Source organism: Harpia harpyja, chromosome 3 (assembly GCF_026419915.1).
Source record: "Harpia harpyja isolate bHarHar1 chromosome 3, bHarHar1 primary haplotype, whole genome shotgun sequence".
Lineage (NCBI taxonomy): Eukaryota > Metazoa > Chordata > Aves > Accipitriformes > Accipitridae > Harpia > Harpia harpyja.
The window spans coordinates 75,189,095-75,208,974 of NC_068942.1; the positions used below are offsets into that span (position 1 = coordinate 75,189,095).

Sequence of the window (19,880 nt, forward strand, 5' to 3'; positions counted from 1 at the left end):
ACCCGCCCCGGGCCCGCGGCCCAGCCCCGTGGACCCCTCTCCGCGATTTTATCACGGTTCCTTCCCCTTCGAGGTCCGTTAATGGCGCCGGGTTCCCTCAGCCGCGGCCCTCAGCGCTGCCCGGCGGGGAAAGCCACGCCCCCGGTGCCATGGCAACGAGGCGGGGCTCTCCGTGCGCCCCGCGCCGCCGCCGGGAGCCAATAAAGTTGTGGCGATTGAAGAGCAGGGAGCCCCGCCCCCTCCGCCGCTTGCACCAATCCCCTTCCTCTGCGTCGCTTCCTTTTCCCGCCGCCGAGGAGGGAAAATGGCTGCCGGCGAAGCGGCCGGAGCAACCGATGGGGTGGCTGGGGAGGGCTCCGGGGGCGGGGCCTACAGGGGGCGGGGCCGGCGCGGCGAGCACGCGGCGGGGCGGGAGGAGGCGGCTGTGAGGGACCGGGGTAAGGACCCCGGGGGGGTGGGGGGTGTCCCTCTGTGGTGAGGGGGCAGCTGTGGGTAGGGCAGAGTTCGCCGTGTGGGCGTTGATGTGGGGGAAGGCGAGGGGGGGTGTTCCTCTGAGGGGGATGGTTTCGGGGCCGGGGTGGGGGGGTCCTCTGTGGGGGTTGTTGGGAGAGGGAAGGGGGTCTCCTCTGTTGAGGCTGGGGAGGAGGGTGGGTCCTGTGGGTTTGGCAGGGGTTGCCTTTGTGGGGTTTGGGGGGGGGGGGGGAGAGGGATTGCCCGCAGCGGGTGGTTTGGGCTGGGAGAGCCCAGAGGTGCCCCTGTCCTGACCCTGAAGCTGCCCCTCTGCATCGCGGGTGGGCGCCTCTTGGTGTAGGCAGTGCCCTATGCAGTAGGGAGGAGAAAGGGGGCCTCCTGAAGTTTCTTTCCCTCACCGCTGGCTTTTCTTTTTCTGTTAGGCTAAACTGAAGCATCTCTTGCTTTGCTGATAGTGATGCTGTCTGTGTCGCTGGTAAAGAGTGAATAAAAGCACTCGACTTACACTATGAGTTTATCCTTTTACTCAGTGAAGCCTGGAAGCTTAGAAAGACTTAACTGTGCTCTCAAAGCACTCTGAAGTCTCTTTTCCCAAGTAACAAGCGATAGGACAAGAGGAAATGGCCTGAAGTTGCGCCAGGGGAGGTTTAGATTGGATATTAGGAAAAATTTCTTCACCAAAAGGGTTGTCAAGCCTTGGAACAGGCTGCCCAGGGAAGTGGTCGAGTCACCATCCCTGGAGGTGTTTAAAAGACGTGTAGGTGTGGCACTTAGGGACATGGTTAGTGGTGGACTTGGCAGTGTTAGATTAACGGTTGAACTCAATGATGGTAAATGTCTTTTCCAACCTGAATGACTTCTATGAACAGGGCATAAAGGGCTGGTGGAGGGTTGACACTGGCCTAGTCACCCTTTCTAGCTTTGATGCTGTGGCTGGTAGAGACTGGGCTAGGGTTGAGCCTGACATGAGGGCTCGGTCAGTGTATTGCTAATTTGGGCAGGCACATCTGATTAGAGTTGTGACTGGCCACTTAGGGGCTGTCAGGTTTAAAGTTAGGACCTGTATTGGCAGATAAAATATGTTCATTAAGAAGTTACACTGGTAGGTACCAGCTGACCTCACCTAGGTTTGGTGAAGATGGGGATCTCTCTTAATAATAGTAACAGTCTAAACCAAACAAAAATAAAAATCTGGAAAAGGCCAGAAGAAGAAATAAAAGTTTTGACTTGAGTTTTTTGTTTGGTTGTTTTATTCCCCTGGGAAAAAGTGAAAAGAAACTTTTGTATGTTTCTGAAGAAAAAAAAAAATTGAGAAACCACTGCTAAAGCCATAATATGTATATCCTTAAATGATGTTTTATATAACCAACAGGTATTTCAAAATATGCTGCGTTGGGGAATTAACTTTTGCCTACAAGATACGGGGAGTAGAATTGTCAGTGGTGTGTTATGTTACTGACTCATATTGGTTACAATTCTATAATTCCAAATTCATTTTCCCTAGAAATGTATATTCGGAAGAATGCAGAAACACAAGGCCTTTTCTTAGTATGCTGGTTTTGGGGTCTGTAAAAACTTTGTTCTCAGAACTAAGCAATGTTAATGCCTTTTATTTCCTAATATTTTAAATGGATTTCCTGTTTGAGAGCAATCGTCAGATTCAGTGAAGTGTGTGTGCAGAGCAGCTCCTATAAGATAATTGTCATTGTCGACAGAGTAACTGAAAAGGTTTCTGTTCATCCATATCCCAAGGATTGCTTTCGAGTTGCTAATTTTACATAATGCTTGTTTAAAGTTTACATGTTGGCTTCTGTTTGTTTAGAATTAAAGACTATGGTAGCTATTTGTGTTTTCCTCCAAATATCTTTTTATGGGGTCAAGGAACAGCCCTGTAGGGAAGGTGGGCCTAGGACTCCTTGGCAACCTCTGCATACATGGACAGTTGACGTGGGGCCTGGCCATTTCTTGTGTGTTCTCAGACTTTTTGGAAACAATTACCTTATTTTTTGCCATGTAAGAGTTCTGCTGTACGTGGGATGATTGATGATGTTCAGGTAGTTTTTTAAATGCCCTAAGTATAAGATGATTTTTAAAATTTTTTTTCTTTCAGTGTATCAGTATTGGGGACAAGAGTCCTTTGCTGGGCAGCCCTAGGATCTGGTCTGTACCTGACTGCATGGGAGGTCTTGTGTAAAACCAGATTGCTGCTATGTACTGGCAGCACTTCCCAGATGGGTTCTGCAGCTTTGACATGCTTTTACTGTAACTATATATCTAATAGGATTTCTAAGCTTTTCTGAAAAAAAAGCAAAGCAGGAGGATATCAGCACTACCTTGCTGATTAGCCATGTTGATGTAAAGTCACCTGTGCAGACTTTTAGGACTTGGTTTTAATTGATGAGTGAAAAGATGTCTTCTGTGTGGGTCACCTTCTCCTGTGTGATGACAAGTCTGTTAGCGGGTTTCACACCAGACATAAAAAAAGCGTTGAGACTTGTGAATTGGAGACTTCGCAAGGCCAGGTTTTGGAGATGAGTGTGCTTTGTGACTTGCAAACAATTTAGGTGCAAGATGGACAATGTGGGACATAAGAAAGGCAGGAAAAGAGTGTGTTGCCTATAGCCATGTGGGGTTAGGAAGTTCAGCTTCGAACATGCCTTTGCGCTCTTCAGTCTTTAGCCTGACCCACTATCTGCTTCTCCCTTAGCTCTTCCCCTTCTCATGTTCCAGTACTATTTCTTTTCCTTTAACAGAAGGGTTACATAAATTCTTGCTGGTGCATTTTCCTCACGTTTCCTCCTGCCACCTCCTTTTCCTTCCCCTTTCTTCCCTTCAAAGCTCCCCTCAGACTGTTCCCTCCTTCCCGCCTGCAGCTGTTGAAGCCCTGGGAAAGGACAGCTCTATTGCAGCACTTTGTACCTACAAACTAAGCAGAGTTGATGCTGGTTCAGATCTGGCAGAAGCATATTTTGTTAATTTGTGGGCCTGGTGCAGTCAGCATGTAGAGATGGGACATGTTCAATGCAGTCTTTAAAGAAGCTTAGAGCATTTAATTTAGGGTTGGTTAGTTAAATATATGTGGAGGTAACTTGGTGCATGGAGGTGACTGACCAGGGAGTGTTGTATTAACTTCTAAAATAAATGGGAGGGGGAGGGATTGTGAAATTGTATGTAGAAGGTAATTGCTTTGGTAGATAAAGCTTTAGACTGGGAGTGAAGGATGTCTGATGCCGAAATGTTGGCTTCAGATTAAATTTCAGTAGTTTGGATGAATTGTTTCTATGATGTATTTTTGCCTTAGCTGACACTTTGATGCAAGTTTTCAACAAAATATTTCAGTGAGAACAAAGCAGGAGATGGGGATGGACAGCTCACTGGAAGAAGAAAGTAAGCCTGTCTATAGCATTGAAAAAATCATGCTCAAATTGCAGGATAAATACCGAGTAATTTTATTAGGCTGTTCTCAATGTCCCAGCATAGGATGTTTTTTTCTGTCCTGTTTCTAGGCCTTACAGGATATTTGAGTGTTTTCAACAATCAAAATATTTTGTAAGCAGTGGCAGGAAGCAAATATTGCACAGCTGTCCATTTTAACAAGTTCACATTAATATTTTCTTAAAAACTCTTCAGTCTTACACGTTTTTGTTCGGTTTCATTAAGTCAGGTGTTTAAGTCCAGAAGGACTGTTGCATTATCTAGTCTGATCTCCTTTGCAAGACAAACCATCTGTACTGTTGTTTATACCCTTTACAGACTTTACGTAAATTTATCTCCCCCTTTCATATTAATCTGAAGGCACTTCTTGCAGACTGTTAATATCTCAGATTTTTGTTATTATTTTTTATTACACTATTTGTATTGTTGAAAATGTTTTGAGGTGACCTTAATGTTTAGTTTCAGACTAAAAGTTGCAACAGATAGAGGAATGGAAGTATTTTAAAACCTCTTAGTCCCTATTGTTTTGCTCTTTGAGACTTGCTGTTTTATATAAGACTTCACTGTGGGCTTATAAGGGCACTTGCTATTTTTCTTTAATTCTCTAGTTTCCTAGCTAAATGAAAACTTAATGAAAAATCAAAACCAAAGGATTCTGGAAATCCTTTGTTTAATAAAGCAACTGAATCTTATCTGTGAAAAAACAGGTGCATTAAAACACTCATAGTTCTTATGCTGGATTAAACTAACTGATTCAAACAAATTAGCTTTAAAGTAAAATTATTTTTTTTGCTGTATTGTTAATCGTATTGCAATTTCTTTTTTTTCTTCAGCAGAGTCTTCATCTTTTTTCTTTTTTTAGTTGATTAGCAACTTTTCACTTGTGCCTCTCTCTGCAGCTAGCCATAACTACTGTGATCTTTCCCATGCCTGTTACTTCAAGGCAAAACCATTGCTCAGCTTCTCATTAAAAATAAGGTGTAAAAGTGCTGTACAATTGGTAAGCAGTTAAATTGGTGAAAAAACAACGTAGCATTTAACTAAAATTGGCAAATTGCTTGCTAGATGGAGTTATGTGCTGGCAGTGCCTGGAATAGGAAGCTTCAGATACTGGTCATTTTTCAATAATTTGAGAATCTTTTTGTAATAAGTATGTGTGTATGTTTGTTGCTATGGGAATGGCTGAGAGTGCTGGAGTTAAGTGTTATTATTCCTTTGTGGAATCAGAAGGGACAAGCAGATGGCTGTGAAAGCAAAAATTCTTGTTTAGAAACATACAGCTTTTCTTCTAGCAGACCTGACTTACTCAAGTTTTGTATACAGTTTGTGGAGGATTTCTTTGAGGTAAGTGAAGTTGATTTTAGTTTACTTAATATCTGTTAATATATCTAATGAATTTCATGACTCTTGAAAAGGCGGAAAATAGATTTAAGGAAAAATTAATTCTAATGGTTTAGTGTCTTGGGTAACAATTACCGTGTCTGTGTATTGAATGTTCCTGCTTCAGGAATGTTCATAGGAGCCAGATGTGAGTGTAACAGATTGAGAGAGGAAGGGTTTTTTAGTTGTTGGATTTGGTTTGTTTCCCACCCCCCTTCCCTGGGAAAATTTAGTGACGGGTGTTTCTGGACTTGATGCTTGCTGGATTCTTAAAGAGCAAATACAAACGCACAGAAGTCAGTTGTTCCCTGTATGCTTCTGTGTGTGTTGCATGGGAATACCAGAGTTGCTTCTTGCATTGTCATGAAGTCTGAAAGATGGAAAGCTCTGAATTGAATTCACAAAAATGAGACTTCAAAAAAGAGCGTGTAACTTATTTTTAATCTCTTTGACAGATGAGAAAGAAAAAGTTGCAGTGTAGTTGAATTTGGGGTTTTTTTTTCTTCTCCGGTTTTTGGTGCTAGACAGTTCTAAGTGAAGGCTGTGATTTTTGATTAATAGTCTGATTTGAGGATCTGAGGCTTTTAAAAGGAAGAAAAAAACGCTGGTACCTCAGTAAAGTTCTTTGCAGTACTTCAGGCTTATTTCCTATGCCTTGCACTCTAAATTTAGTTTTTGTTTCCTTGAATGTTACTGTGTTAGAGGAGAGAGCTTACCGTAACCGATTAAAACGAGTGTAGGAATATATAAATGTAATAAAATGGGTAAGTGCTTTTGAATTGCGTGGTCTAAATCCGGGACTCTGCAGCTCCTCGGGAGTGGTGGTCATTAGTGACATCAAGTGGGCTGAGTGCGAAATAACAGCTTCGCTCCGCCGGACGCCCTGGTGACTTGTGAGGTGGCCTTAGCGCACGTCCTCAGCCACGCTGACGTCATGTTTGTGTTGCACCGAGAGATGCAGTCGCTGCAGGACAAAAAGTCTTCAGTTCTACGTTGCGGTGACCGATAAACATTCAAACTTGAGAGGGAGGCATTGCGTTTTCCACGCAACAGCCTTTGCAAAAAGATGTGGCTGTTTGGAGGTGCGCGCTCAAGTCCTCAGACTCTTATCCCGACAGTTTCAGGGGCGTGGAGAGAGGAAGCCACTTTAAGCTGGAAGCGGCTTTCTCTCTGTGCACATACATACTCTTTTAGTATGGTCTTAATATTGCTTCTGAAACTATGCAGTAAGCAAATGTTGTGTCTTGCTATTGTCTGTCTGGCAATGTGGTATCTCCCAGAAAGAAACGATGAGCCAGCTTATCTCATAGTTGCTTGTTTTTCAGTCTGCCTTCCTATTTGTGTTCTTTGCTGTACAAGGGCAGTTGTGGGTGCCAGGCTGATGAAGACAGTCAAAGTTTTTGCCCCTGCTGTTCTAATTGGAAACTGTTTTGAAAGATAAACTTTATATTTTCTGCTCTAAATATTATTTATGGTAAGTTTATACTCTTAAACTGTTGTGCCAGTATTGTTCTTGAGTAGCTCCCCTCCCTCCTCAGCATTTATTCCTTTGATGTATCTGTAGATAGTAATCATATCTCCTCTCAGTCTCTGTGTTTGCCAAGCTATACAAGGCAAAGCATTCCAGCTACTTCTTGTAAAATAAACAGTCCATTCCCTAGATCATCTAACCTGTCCTCTGCACTTGATTATGGCTCAGTTATCAAGAGATTGGCTTCAGCCAAGGACCCTGTGAAATACGGACCGACTAAAGCATTGAGACAAACATGGCTTGAGGTCAGGGTTATTAAAATGTGTAAGGCTCTTGACTTTGCTTTTTATCCTGGTCTTGTTTTGGGGCAACGCTGTCTGCCAAAGATATTGGAAAGGTCTTTGTGGGTCTCAGAAAGATAAATTCCCCACCCAGGTCTTATGGGTGCTAACAAAAGCATATAGTTTTTGTTGTGACTTGCCAGCAAGGATTGTCTGTGTTGCTGCATGCAGTAGGTCTCTTGATCAGAAAGTGGTAGAGTATCAATACCTACATACTTGCTCTTTTGTCCTTCCCTTTTGCTATTCAATTTCTTATTACCGAGTCCTAAATCACTCTCGTAGTGAAAAATAAGTTGAACATGAACTTACAGTGCAGTATGGTGAAAAATCACCATGTACTTGGATGTTATAAAAAGGGAGAAATGATTTTTTTAATCTGGGTATGGCAGCGGTGAAGCTAGTACTGGAGTGCTGTGTATGGTTCAAGTGTAAACACTGTCTAAAGGCTCTTGAAAACAAAGAGCTGAAGAGAGTGCCTTGCATGGGCACAATGTGCACATACTTGATGCTTTAGCGTCTTTTATGGAGACTGAAAGGTAAATTCTCTTTACCTCTTGAATAGGATAGAGTCAGCATAGCTCTAAAACCCTTTATTTCAGCCTCTTCCATCCTACTGTTGTCACTTAGATGACATCTTTTTGTTTTGTCTACTACAAAGCATTGAAAATTGAGCTTAGGGCATGATATGGATTCAGCAGAGCATGTTTTGGAAATTGATAGTGTGTGAACTGTCATGGGCACACAAGGATCTCCAGCTTCTCCTGTTGCTTTGATACTGGAGAGGGTCTGACAAATTACCTTGACGTGGTGATGTTCTGGATTAGCTAAATATAAAAAAATGGATATTGTAGGATGTGACTGGCGAAGATACCTTAGTGATCTGCATGTTCCTGAGGAAGCAAATGAGGAAAATGAGAAGTCATTTCCCCTGCTTAGGCTTGACAGATGTTTGTGCTTGCACAATACATCTGGAACTGCAGAGGATTCCTTAGGCAGTGATGTTAGCATAGTGTTAAAAATTGCCAAGCACATGAATGTTGTGTTCGGAAAATACTGGTGCCACATCTGCACATGTAGGGGAATATATTCTTATCAGTTCACCAGCAACATCCCTAGCGAAGATGAGAACTGTAGTAGCTGATTTAAGCTTGGGTTTTTAAGCAAAGGGTCTTGTGTTTTGAAGAATGAGCTTTGGTAACGAAGTGTACTTAAGCTAAATTACTGTTGTGAAAGAATTTCTAAAATATGCTGGTAAATAAAACATTTTATCTCATTAGAGGTATTTTGGCACCAGTGTGTGGTAGTAGGAGCTATTTTTCCTGCTGTAGCTAAGTTTCTTTATATCCTTTTATTACAGTTGCTGCTAAATTTAGGCTGAAATTTCCCAGGCTTCCTGTGGTGTAGAAACAAATTCTTTGGAAGAATTTCAGCAAAATTTATTGATATTTGGGAAGAATCTTCTTACTTATTTCCAGGTTTTTTTATATGAGGATGTTGGTACCAAGTGGCACTGTCTAAATTGAAGGAAATAAGTGGTGTTATTTCAGAGTCACTAAATTATACATGCAGCTGCATAAGTAATTTTTTCCTTTCACCTTTCTCTGTAGGGTGGATCATTGGGTTGCCCATTCATGTGGTGGTTTTGTTCAGCTTAAAATGGCCCTGAAAATAATCGTTCTCAGAGTCCTTTCTTGTAATCCTAAACTTGAAAGGACATCAAAGCACTTTTCAGTTGTGGAATTTGCAGGTGCATTGCAGTATTACTGTGACTTTTACATTTTATCTTGTAGGGTAGATGTTCAGAACAAGGCTGTTTCTTTCAAAAGTCTGCTGCTGACTGTACTTACTAATATTTGTGTACACAAATATTTGTGAGTTAGGCAAATGCTGTTTTTGTTTCACTGATTAAGAAAGTACAGAGTGAATGTTGCATCTTGCTGGGAGTTACTCAGTAAGCTGTTCTGCCACAATCAGGACTAGTAAGTGTTCGTAGGCCAGGCTCTTGTTCAAATCCACTTGAATGGATAGCTTTATTTCTGTCTTCTTTATCTGTGAGTTGAACAACTTGGTGCATAGCTCTAGTGCCAAGTCAAACAGCAAGCTGTTTGACCATTTAGCAAAAGAAAATGCTGTTAGTGAGGAGGTGTGTGAGGAATAGTTCAGAGAAAGATATGAACCTTCTCTTAGCTGCTCATGGCTATATTGTGGAAATGTGAATGAAGAAAACCATAATGCTACATGCGGGAGAACGTTGTACCCTACACGTTTGATTTCCAGCAGTTGCTGGCTGTACATAATTGAGAGACTGATTGGTTCTGTATCTTCTTCCTTATGCTTGTGGTTACAAAAAGTAATGTCAATATGGTGTCTACGGTGGGAGGTGCTCACAAGAGAAAGGAAATGATTTTTCTGTGGTCACTGTGGTCTGATGAGATAAGCGCAAATGCAGAAGGCTGAGACTTGGATTCCCTTCAAGTTTTGCAGCGGGTTGGCTGAATAGCCATGGTTACATTACAGGCAGACACCAGGACACAAAGGTACTGTGTTCTGAAGCTATGAGTTTTCTAGCATCTGCTGGAGTTGGGAGTTTTGATGTTTGCATAGCACTTGGACAGTGAAGTCTTCTGGAGTGGTTGGGTGCACGCGTTGTCCACATTCCGTTCCTCGTGGGGGTGTTAACCAGTATCCTGGGTCCCATCATAGGAGAAGGTAGTTGTTAGAGAAAGGGTGAGTGTTACAGAACTGGCCATCACTTCCCTGGTAGATGCTTACCCCTGTTTTAGAAAGTGATCTGGACGCCTCACCCCATATGTTGTTAGCATGCTGGCCTGGAGTACAGGTTAGGCACTGTCTGTGCCTGGGAGGAGAGGGGAGAAGGGAGGAGCAGTAGGCACAAACCTCATATTTGACCCCCATCTCAGACTTGCTCCAGTGCAAAAGCCAAGGCCCAGTGCTAGGACAGTTTTCCTGGCAGCTCTTGCCTGTTCTGTGGAATCCACCTGAGGACACAGAGTTTGTTGTTTACCTGTTCAGAGGCCATGAGCGTGCAATTTAGGTATAGATCAGCTTTCACAGAGGGTTTTAAATACAGTATTCTTTAGAAAAATAAAGGAGAACATAGAGAATTTAGAAGTATCTGTTTCTGTAATTTAACCTTTGCCTGGGAATCTTTTGGATCCATATAAAATAGGATTGCTTTTGCTGCAGCTTCTGTCAGCTTGATCTGAGAATAGCCATGAGAGTAAAATAGACTGTCTCTTATCCTCTTACTACTCTGCAGTCTCCTTTATTGGATGACCACTTCATCAACACCTGGATGCAATAACATCTTCTACCTGGTGAGGTCACTACTGGGAAACCTCCCCCTCACAAGAAACTTCTCGGTTGGATCCAGTTGCTCATGTCAGTGTGATTTTGGTGACAGACAGCTTGCTTTGCTGCTCCTCTGTTAGTAGGTCTGTGTCACTAGGATGGAATTGGATGAAAAGAGAAGACTGAAAAAGGGAAATTCTCAAACATGTTTGAAATAATGTCTGATACAGCTTCTTAGAGTATTTAGAAACTATGTTTCCCATGTTTTATGTTAGGATCTCCTAAATTGTTCTGGAAAAGGTAGTTTAGCTATCTGAGCATCAGATTTAAAAAAATTTTGACTTAAATTTGAAGCCAAAGTTAGTAATTTGAGCATTTTCATAGTTTTGTATGGTGTTTTCTGGCTTATTTGAATTTTTTAATTGTATTTTGGATTGTTCTACACTTAGATTTTTCTTATGATGGCTTATCATCTGGGTCCTTTGCAGCTCTTTACCATCTCTTTGGTTCATGAATTTATATCAACAGGTTTTCAGTTACTCAAGTTTGAATGTTAATTCATTGCAATTTGGACCTGAAGGTATGCCTAAATTTTCTAAATCTCGCCTGCCTCCACCATATTTTCCAGTGTTGGATGCAAAATCAGAATAGGTCATTCTAGCTGGAATGCAAAATCTTGTACCAAAAAGACTAATTTTTAAAGTTTTCTTTTGATGAAAATATTCAATGTATGGTTTTTATGGTTTATGCATTTAAAATTATGGCTGGTCAAATCCAAAAGTTGTTTTTGTGTTCTGTCTCTCTGGATATCTGGTATAATATTCAAAAAGAGGTTTTGTTTCTGTATTGACATGAACACCTACTTATGCCCCCAAAAGGCAAGTACACAAAAGCTGCTGTTTCCCTTTTTTAAAATGATTGAACCCCAAAGCAGTGAGCACCTGTGACTTTTTCACTCTGTTCTCTCCTAGTTCTGACTCTTTATCTTTTTCCTCTAACCAAAACTGTTGTTAAGGCCATTTCCTTGCTTCTCTGTCCCGCCTACAGCTCTTCTCTCCATTGCTGAACAGGATTGTACCCCCAAGGGCTGTACTGGTGGGAGGGTAGGAATTGATTTCATGGAAGGCAGATGCTTTGGTAGACCTAATTTTCTTGCTCTTCCCATAGACTTTGTTGTGGCAGTGTTTTATCTTTTTCCTCCTTTCTGCTCTCTTGATAGAATATTTTTCTCTGTACTGCAAATGCAAAATTACGTGGAGTTTTTTTCTTGCTGTGCTTTATGTTTGGCAACTAGATGTAGCTGATTTGAAAGGATGAAATAATTCTCTTGGCAGTTTACATCTTTTCTCTGCACTTTCACGTAGCCTCTCGCACATCTTATTCCCTTCCTGCTGGATAGACTAAATGCTATTCTCTTTGCCTTAAGATGGCTTTGTGGGAATGCTGGAAAAACACCTTATCTCTCTGCTTTGGTAAAATAAGAAAATAAACTATAGGAGTTTGTGTCCTGCAGAAATTATGCATGCCTGATGGGTGTTTTGGGCTTCTCCTCAGAGTTTAGATCATTTGGCTGATCCACCTTCTGTTGTGAAGTGGTGCCAGTGAGGAGAGGTCTCTAAAGGCATTTTGCATTAGTGAAGTGCAGTGTACTAATGCGTTCTCCTCAGCCAACCTTGCACTTTGCATTTTTGTTTTAAAATGCAAACCGCATGTAATGTTGCATGCATGAATTGCTTTCCACTGCCCAGAGCTCCAGGTTTGTTCTTGGTTTGTTCTTGAACTTTTAATAATCGTGAAAATAAAGGGAGGGTCTGTTTGTATTGTTTATAGTAGGAAAGAACAGTGCAAGATTTCATCTACTGCTGTTCAAATCCCTTGCTATTTTTGGTATTTGACCTCTGCAGAGAAGATTGCCAAAACTACAGGTTGTTTTCATTTTTATTATGTGTTTCTACCCTCCTAATTTTAAGTTACTCTTATGTTACTGATTAAAACTTTGAGGCAAAGTTCCACTTCTCCTACATTTTCCACGGTGTTTTTCAGAGTGGTAATTTTATGTTGTTGAGCTAACATTCCCTTCTGGAAACGAGAGCTATGCAATTTGGCAACATCTTGTGTACACCACTAAAAGGAGAAGGAAAATAACTTACGAATTGTTGGTTTATTTTTTGAAAAACTTTCTGGATTGAAGAGGACTCGTGAGTCTGTTGGCTTGAGTTGAGACTGCAACATTTAGAATACTGCACAAAGAGCACAGCAGTATATGCTGAGACAATATTAAATGTTTAGTTGGTGCGGATAGGTGCTTACCTTTTATTGTCATTGGAAAGGCCTGCTTTCGGCACCTCTGGCTGTTTGCTTCTAGTCTTGCTGTGTGGTAGTTTCCACACTCCACTAGTGAGAAGCAAAGGCATCTGAAAATCCTCTCCTGCCTCTTTGGCATCCTTTCCACTTTGTGCCTTCTATTCTAAAAATCAAGCTGTTTTCTTTTTTAAAGGAGCCTAATAGGATGCCCTGGAGGTCAAAATATTTTAGGTTATTTCAGAGTACTGTATTTATTCTGAGTTCCCAAGATGTAATGAGTTTTGAGTGTCCTTCAAGAAGCTTATTGTTTCTGGTAGTTGTGATATCAAGGACATGTGCAGGAGTTGCATATAACAGTGAAATTAATTCATAGAAGAGATCACATGAATGTAATTCCAGAGGACTAGGTACAATAACGCAGAAGTTTCAGGGTTAATTTGTAAAAGGTGGCCTTACCTTGTTGAGGGAGTGCAGATGTGAATGCAGATGTGAGGTGCAGCTGTTACATATGAGGAATGGTGATCACTGAGGATGGGATTGGACTTCTGTTTCAAACACAAGTGACTAGCCATAGCTGGACACCTTCAGCCAGATGCTTGTGTGTCATCCAAGTGGTGGTGTTCTCCTGGATTTTGTCTGGTTTGAGACTGTAGTTCCAGAGTGTGGGCCATTGTGAGTTGGAATAAGTGGAGAACCTGAATTTAATTAACTACCTTACGTTCTGAGCAAAGGAGGTACCTTGGAGTAAGAGAAGTTTTTGGCCAGTGCTCTCTGCGGTTTCTTCTGAGACTGGAACTGTTCAAGAGCAGGCTGGCTGTGCCCTACAAAGTCTTTGCATCAGACAGTTTGTCCCATCAGCATGAGCAGTTTTGCTCATTGATCATCGCAACTGGCTGTTGTGCTATATCCACAGTATGTCAGATTTCAAAGATACTGACTTTGCCAAAGGATTCTTTGTGGCAGAAACAAAACAGATACCTGTATTGTTGAAGTTAAAGAGCGCTAAACAAAAAGCGCTTCACTTCTGCGGTGCAGAGCACCATGTGCTATGTAGGTGGCTGCAGTCCAATGCTTAGTTATCTTCTATTGTGTTTGGAAGACCATTGTTTCCTATTTGTCTCATAAATTTAACACAGATCCTATTCCTGCCATTTAAACTTTCCCATCAAAATACAACAGTGACTTCCCCTTCTGAAAAGGAAGGGCTGGCAGCTACACCCTTAAGTTTGAGCATGAATTGTTTATATAACCTTCAATCACAATTTCATAATAGTCTGAAGACTTTCTTAGTAGGGCAGACATTTTACTGAGTTTTTAGCAAAAACCTGCCTGCCATCAAATGCAATTTTAAGGCTGCTTAGTTGTTGCAGTGGAAATAGAATTGAAAACTGTATCCTCCAGCTTCCTGATGATATAAATTGCATGTCTATCTGGAAACATGAACAGCATTTTCTGGTATTTCAGAATAGTTGTGCCTATGTCATTTTGGGGGTAAAAGCTTAAGAGCTATCTTGGGCTAATTTTATTTCTCAGAAAATATTATTAAATCTGAATGAACATGCTTTTGCAGACTCTGGCTTTTTACAGCTTCTGGGTACTTGCAGAGTTCCCTCGCCCTCCCCTTCCCAGCAGTGAAAGCTCTGACATGAGTGTTGTAGAAACTGCTCATTGAATAATATTCTCTATCAAAGTCAGTAATATTTAAACAACTGCAGCTTGCTTTCCAAATGGATGACATTTGTCAGGACCATGTCTGTCTGAGTTTACTTGGCCTATTGAGTATAAAAAGTCTGAATATTTAGAGCTTGAAATTCAGGTCAGTCTGGAAAACTACATTTTTCTTACAAAAAGTTTAGAGAGAGAACCCAATTTGTTAAGTAATTATAGCACTACAGGATAGCTGGTTTATGAAAACTCCTTTCTCCACCTTCAAGCATGTGTTTTTGAAACGGTATTTAAATAGAAGCTTCCATTGTAATTCTTCAGTAAGCTGGATTAAGTAGAAGTTGTCCTTATTAATAATATTAAAATATTTTATTTCTTAAATTTAAATTATTAATTTGCATGGGAGTTTAATGTTTTTGTGTTTGAGCAGTGTAGCAAGCAGTGTAGCAAGCAGTGTTTGAGAACAGTTTGCTTTATGTAATAGTTCTAGTAAAAGCTTGTTCCATTTGAGGACATACCCAGAAAAGTAAGGAGCAAGCTCTGTGGGTAGGGTTGTACGCACGCTAATGCCAGAAAACATGTTGAACTTCTCTTCAGAGGGGAAAGGAGTTTCCACAGGATGTCTGCGTTTTATGGCAAAAATTACTTGTAGATGTGCTCTGAAAGGTTGCTTTGATGTAGAAGATTAACCTGTGGACCTCATTGTCAGGATATTACTGAGGCAAATAGCTTAGTGAGATTACTTGTGACTTGGGAATTAAGTTTTTCTGAGTATGCCTACTTAAGCTGTTTTTTAAGAATTTGCTCGTTTGTCACATGGCGTCATGAATATTTTTATGTACCAAATAGGAGGAGGGAAAGCAAAACCCTGAAACTACAAACAACACGAAGAAATAGAAAAAGCAGAATGCAGTTTTGTCATAACAACTTTTTCTTTGTTGCTGGTCTCTCATGGACCGTTAAAATAATTACCCTAAAACAAGTAATACATGGAAACTTGCTCATTCCATCTGTAAAAATCCTGCCTGAAGAATTTGCAGACAAATTTACGATGGGACAGCTGGAAAGGCATGAGAATATTTTCTTGCATTCTGGTCTGATTGATTTTTACTCTGTTTTTGTTTGGATTTTTTCAAAAAGAGTCCTTTCATGCATGTAGTAACTAGGATTGGGTGCTGGCCTAGTCCTTAAGGAAATAAGAAGATTTTTGACTACTGCTTTACCCTTATTCGCATTACCTGAAATATCTGTACCAGTGAGAAGTCACTGGCGTGTTGATGCCCTAGAACCTGCTGTGATTCCCTCAATGTTTGTTTGTTTTAACACAGAAGAGTACTCTAATTGAACCTGTAATTTTAACCAAAGTCATTCATGTGGATGGTTATGTTTACTTAACATAGCCCACCTATATCTTTCTTTTAGAAATAGTTGTAGCTTGTGAACTCACTAAACCCATGTATTGTTTATGATGGCAAATATCTCATTTAAATTTAAATGCTTCAGTACTTTTTCTGACTCTAAATTGATGAAAGCCTTTACTGCAATTACAGAATTGAATTTTCCTTTGTGTTATAGAAAAGAGAACTCTTTTTTATTTTTTTCTTTTTCTTTTTTTTTAAGGGCACACCATTTTTTAAGAAGAGAACCTATGTCTGAGAGGATTGAGAGAATATTTTTTAATTTTGTTTTTGCTTGGTAAAATTTGAATTTCTGTACATCACTGAAATAGTATGGGTTTCTAGGAGGGTTCAGTAGTGCCAGGGAAGAATTGCCTCCGAAGGGAAGATTTGTATCAGTTGCACTAAGAGCCAGCATTATGTGGTTTTATAGGAGGCTCAAAAAACGTTTAGGTTCTTAGGAGAATAGATGAAAATGCCAAAGGTGCTTAATTCCAGTGAATTCCACTGATGTCATGTAGCCTGTTTAGGTAGGCTGTGGTATGCTGACAGGTGTTTATGTGCATCATTGGGCACCTAAATACTTGTAAAATTTATCTCATCTGGCCATTTCAGGCTGTAGTTCTGCATAATTTTGGTCTTGTTCTCTGCCTACCCTTTGCGCATCCCCCAGCAGAAAAGTTCACTTAAGAAGTCTCCTGCAGCTGTACTGATGCAATTATTTGTGGGCTGTGCCTCATAGCAACTTTTTAGAACAAAAATTATTCCTCCTTAGGTAGTGGTGAAGACTTCATTTTCTTTCTCCTTGTGGAGAACATCACTTCACTATTTACTTTATAAAAATAATAAAGCAAATTTAGCTAAGTGATTTTTCACAGGATTCACAGACAGACTATTTAATCTTTTAAGGGGATTACATGATGTAGTGCTTACAGTCACAAGAGACTGAACTCCTTAACTCAGGGAGCCCTTTCCAGTTCTCCATTTCTGTAAATGAAGTTGTAGTAGGTAGGACGTCAGGATAATTGAATTGTGACTTCATGCATTATCTCTCTGCAAGGTGCTTTTTCATATATATTTTTAAAGCTAAAATTATTTCAGAATGTTATAATTAAAACTTACCTTGGATTTTATTTATTACAGGTTTCTGACAATGTTAGGAACAGCATTTGAGATGACTGCAGTAGAGAAGATTGAGGAGCAGCTTGCTAGTCTGCGCATAGCAAAACGTTCTACTCTAAGTGAGGAACCTGCTTACTTACTGGATATAGACGTTTCCAAACCTGCTCAATCTGAAAGCAGTCGCTTTGTGGCAGTTTCGTGTTCCAATAAGTCAATTAGGGTGTATAACAGGGAAACATTAAACTTCCTGCGGGAGTACAGTAGCCGTCCTGGGATACTTAATGGAGTCAGATTTGCACGCGCATGTGACAGCATAGTGTTTTCCGCATGCAGTGACGGTACAGTAAAATGTTGGGATATTCGTGTAGCAACTCAGAAAGCCGTGCAGGTATTTAGTGGCTATCCTTCCAATGTTTTCATCAGTTTTGATATCAATTGCAGTGATCTCATAATTTGTGCTGGAACAGAAAAAGTTGAAAAGGACACGTTTCTGGTGTTCTGGGATGCAAGAGGCATTACAGACTGTGCCAGCGCAACTAAAGAACCCTTGGGAGTCTATTCTGAAAGTCACAATGATGATATCACTAAAATTTGTTTTCATCCTATCGAACCCAACTTGGTAGTTTCCGGGTCAACTGATGGGTTGGTTAATGTGTTTGACATTAACAAGGATAATGAAGATGATGCTTTGATATCAACTTGCAATTCAGATTCATCAGTAAGTTTTATTGGCTGGTCTGGGAAAGATTATAAACAGGTCTACTGCATGACACACGATGAGGGATTTTGTTGGTGGGACATAGCTCAGTTAGATACCGAAGAACCAATAACACTATTGCATGTTCTGGATGTCAGAGACACGGTCTGCATTGAAAACGACAGCTTACATTACCTGGTAGGTGGCTTGTACCACGAAAAGGCAGACAAACTCTTTCTTATTGGGGGAACGTCCACAGGAAACATTCACCTAATCAGCTGCAGCACTGAGGGACTGAGCCTGGTGGGTACCCTTTGCGGAGGACACTCTGCCGCTGTTCGCTCTTTCTGCTGGAACCTGACAGATGAGTCTCTGTTGACGGGTGGAGAGGATGCTCAGCTGTTGCTATGGAAACCCGGAGCTGTGGAAAGATCCCTCGCAAAGAAAGCATCTATGAAGATTGCTTCTTCTGTGCAGAAGAGAGTAAGGGTTCACAACAGCTCCCTCAAAAGCAGGAAAAAGTAAATTTCTGAAAGTGGGAATCTCTGCTGCGTAGAGTTTTCCTAGTGTTTAATCTTTCAGGCAATACTTGCCTGTGCTTTATTTGGAGGTATTCTGTGGAAAGAACTATGATGCTTGATTTCTACCTGGGAATGTATTTCAGTCATCAGAAGAATACCTTTTTTTGTTTTTTTTAAAGTTGCTAATATTAATCAGAAAAGAGTAAATGTTTGCTCTTGAGTTCTTGAACAATAGATCTTAAATCATATTGTATAAAAATGTTTCTGTAGTTGTTTAATGTCTCAGCCAACGTTTTTAATGGGTATTATAGGCCTGTGGCTTGCATAATTTGTTACCTTCCCACTGAAATTCCCTGGCATGTTTTAAAAGCTTTTGTATTTCATGCTGTATTTTGCTTTCTTTACAGAGAACTTAATGAAATTGCTCAATATATTAAAAGATTTTATGTCACATCTTGATGCCTGAGGGAATTACTTCTTAACAAAACAGAAAATAAGTCCTGTTTTGCACTGTCATATCAATGGTTTATAATAAGGTCATAAAGAAGCAGTTGATGGTGCCATATTTTTCATACCAAAGATATGAATGTATTCAGCCAAACAGGAACACATGATTCCAAGCAGCTAATTTTTAAGTGTATGAGAACTGTTAAACTGGCATTATTTATGGCATATTTCCAACATGAAAATACCCAAGAATCTTGCAACCAGCTTCATTCCCTCCTGGTAAGTGCATCTCAGGGGTGTGCACCTGGAAGACTGGGGAGATCTTTAGTTAAGTTAAAGAAATTGATAGGTATAATTACATCAGTGGTGCTTAAAATCCCAAATCCTGCATTTGAAATAAGCTAGTATCACATGCTAACTGTAGTTATGGAGTAACAGACCAATATGAAGAGACTTTAACAAAACCTTGTAGAGGTTAGTGTGTGTCCTTTAAGAAATGTTTCTCTCTGCAGAGAAGTTCTACGTTTAGATATCTCCCTAGGACAGCTTTGTTTTAGTAGTCCATCAAATACCTATTAAGTGGTGCAAAAATTGCCCTGTACTTCTGAAACGGTTGAGTCTTTATGCTTATTCTGCTCCACTGGCAGACTATAATCTGTGCATCTGGCTCTGCACACACAATTACCTTCAGCCTTCTGAGGACCATTGCAGTCAAATGGTGGCTGCTAATTATGCTGTAGTTAACATATGTGGACTACAACTGAAAACAGGGCAAGGGTATTTAAGAATTGCTATGTTATCAAATAGTTGGCAAAGGAATTGAGGGGTTGGTTTTATTTTTTTTGCCTGAGGGTGGATAGGTAATTCTTTCAAAACAACTTTTGAATGTCAAGTTGAGAGGATTAGCCTGGAGTTTAGAAACAGTTTCAGAGGTACAGAAGATACCTCTAGTAGATGGTTACAGCTGTGCTGAAGATGTCTTAATCATCTCTGGAAACAAATCCTATTCAACCAGAAGTATCAAGTTTCCACATGATATGTTTTACAATGTTAATGTCCTTCAGCCACAACTATGCATCCATAGTTGTTTTGGGTCTGCCTGTTGGTGATAATTAAGATGATTCACTTGCTTTTGTTACTGCTGGTAATTTAGAAGTGCAGCTTCAATTTAAAAATCACATTTGTTTAAACTTATTTTTTATTACTTGTGTTAGATTCAAGTTATGCCCAACATCCTTATCTGTTGCTTTTCAAATTACTTTGTGCTATTTTGAGACAACTTGGGCAGCAAGTGTGAGGGCTATGACGCACCTGGAT

General features: G+C 40.5%; 1 protein-coding gene across 3 annotated transcripts; it reads left to right on the forward strand.

The window, feature by feature from the left end:
• The first annotated feature begins 339 nt into the window (after positions 1-339).
• WDR89 (WD repeat domain 89) lies at positions 340-18,569 on the forward strand. 3 transcript variants are annotated; one of them, XM_052783440.1, is made up of 2 exons: positions 340-437; positions 16,920-18,569. In XM_052783440.1, the coding sequence occupies exon 2, from the start codon at positions 16,930-16,932 to the stop codon at positions 18,118-18,120; it is 1,191 nt and encodes a 396-aa protein (XP_052639400.1). In that variant the 5' UTR covers positions 340-437; positions 16,920-16,929; the 3' UTR covers positions 18,121-18,569. The 3 variants fall into 3 exon arrangements, with proteins under 3 accessions (XP_052639400.1, XP_052639401.1, XP_052639399.1); XM_052783441.1 differs by lacking the exon at positions 340-437 and adding an exon at positions 11,255-11,513; XM_052783439.1 differs by lacking the exon at positions 340-437 and adding an exon at positions 16,590-16,836.
• Positions 18,570-19,880: the final 1,311 nt, after the last annotated feature.

Excerpts from the sequence above, each read along its gene's own strand:
- WDR89 (XM_052783439.1), top strand. The coding sequence starts at position 16,817 with ATGCATTATCTCTCTGCAAG. Across the intron at positions 16,837-16,919 it reads ATGCATTATCTCTCTGCAAG|GTTTCTGACAATGTTAGGAA; the intron begins GTGCTTTTTCAT and ends TATTTATTACAG.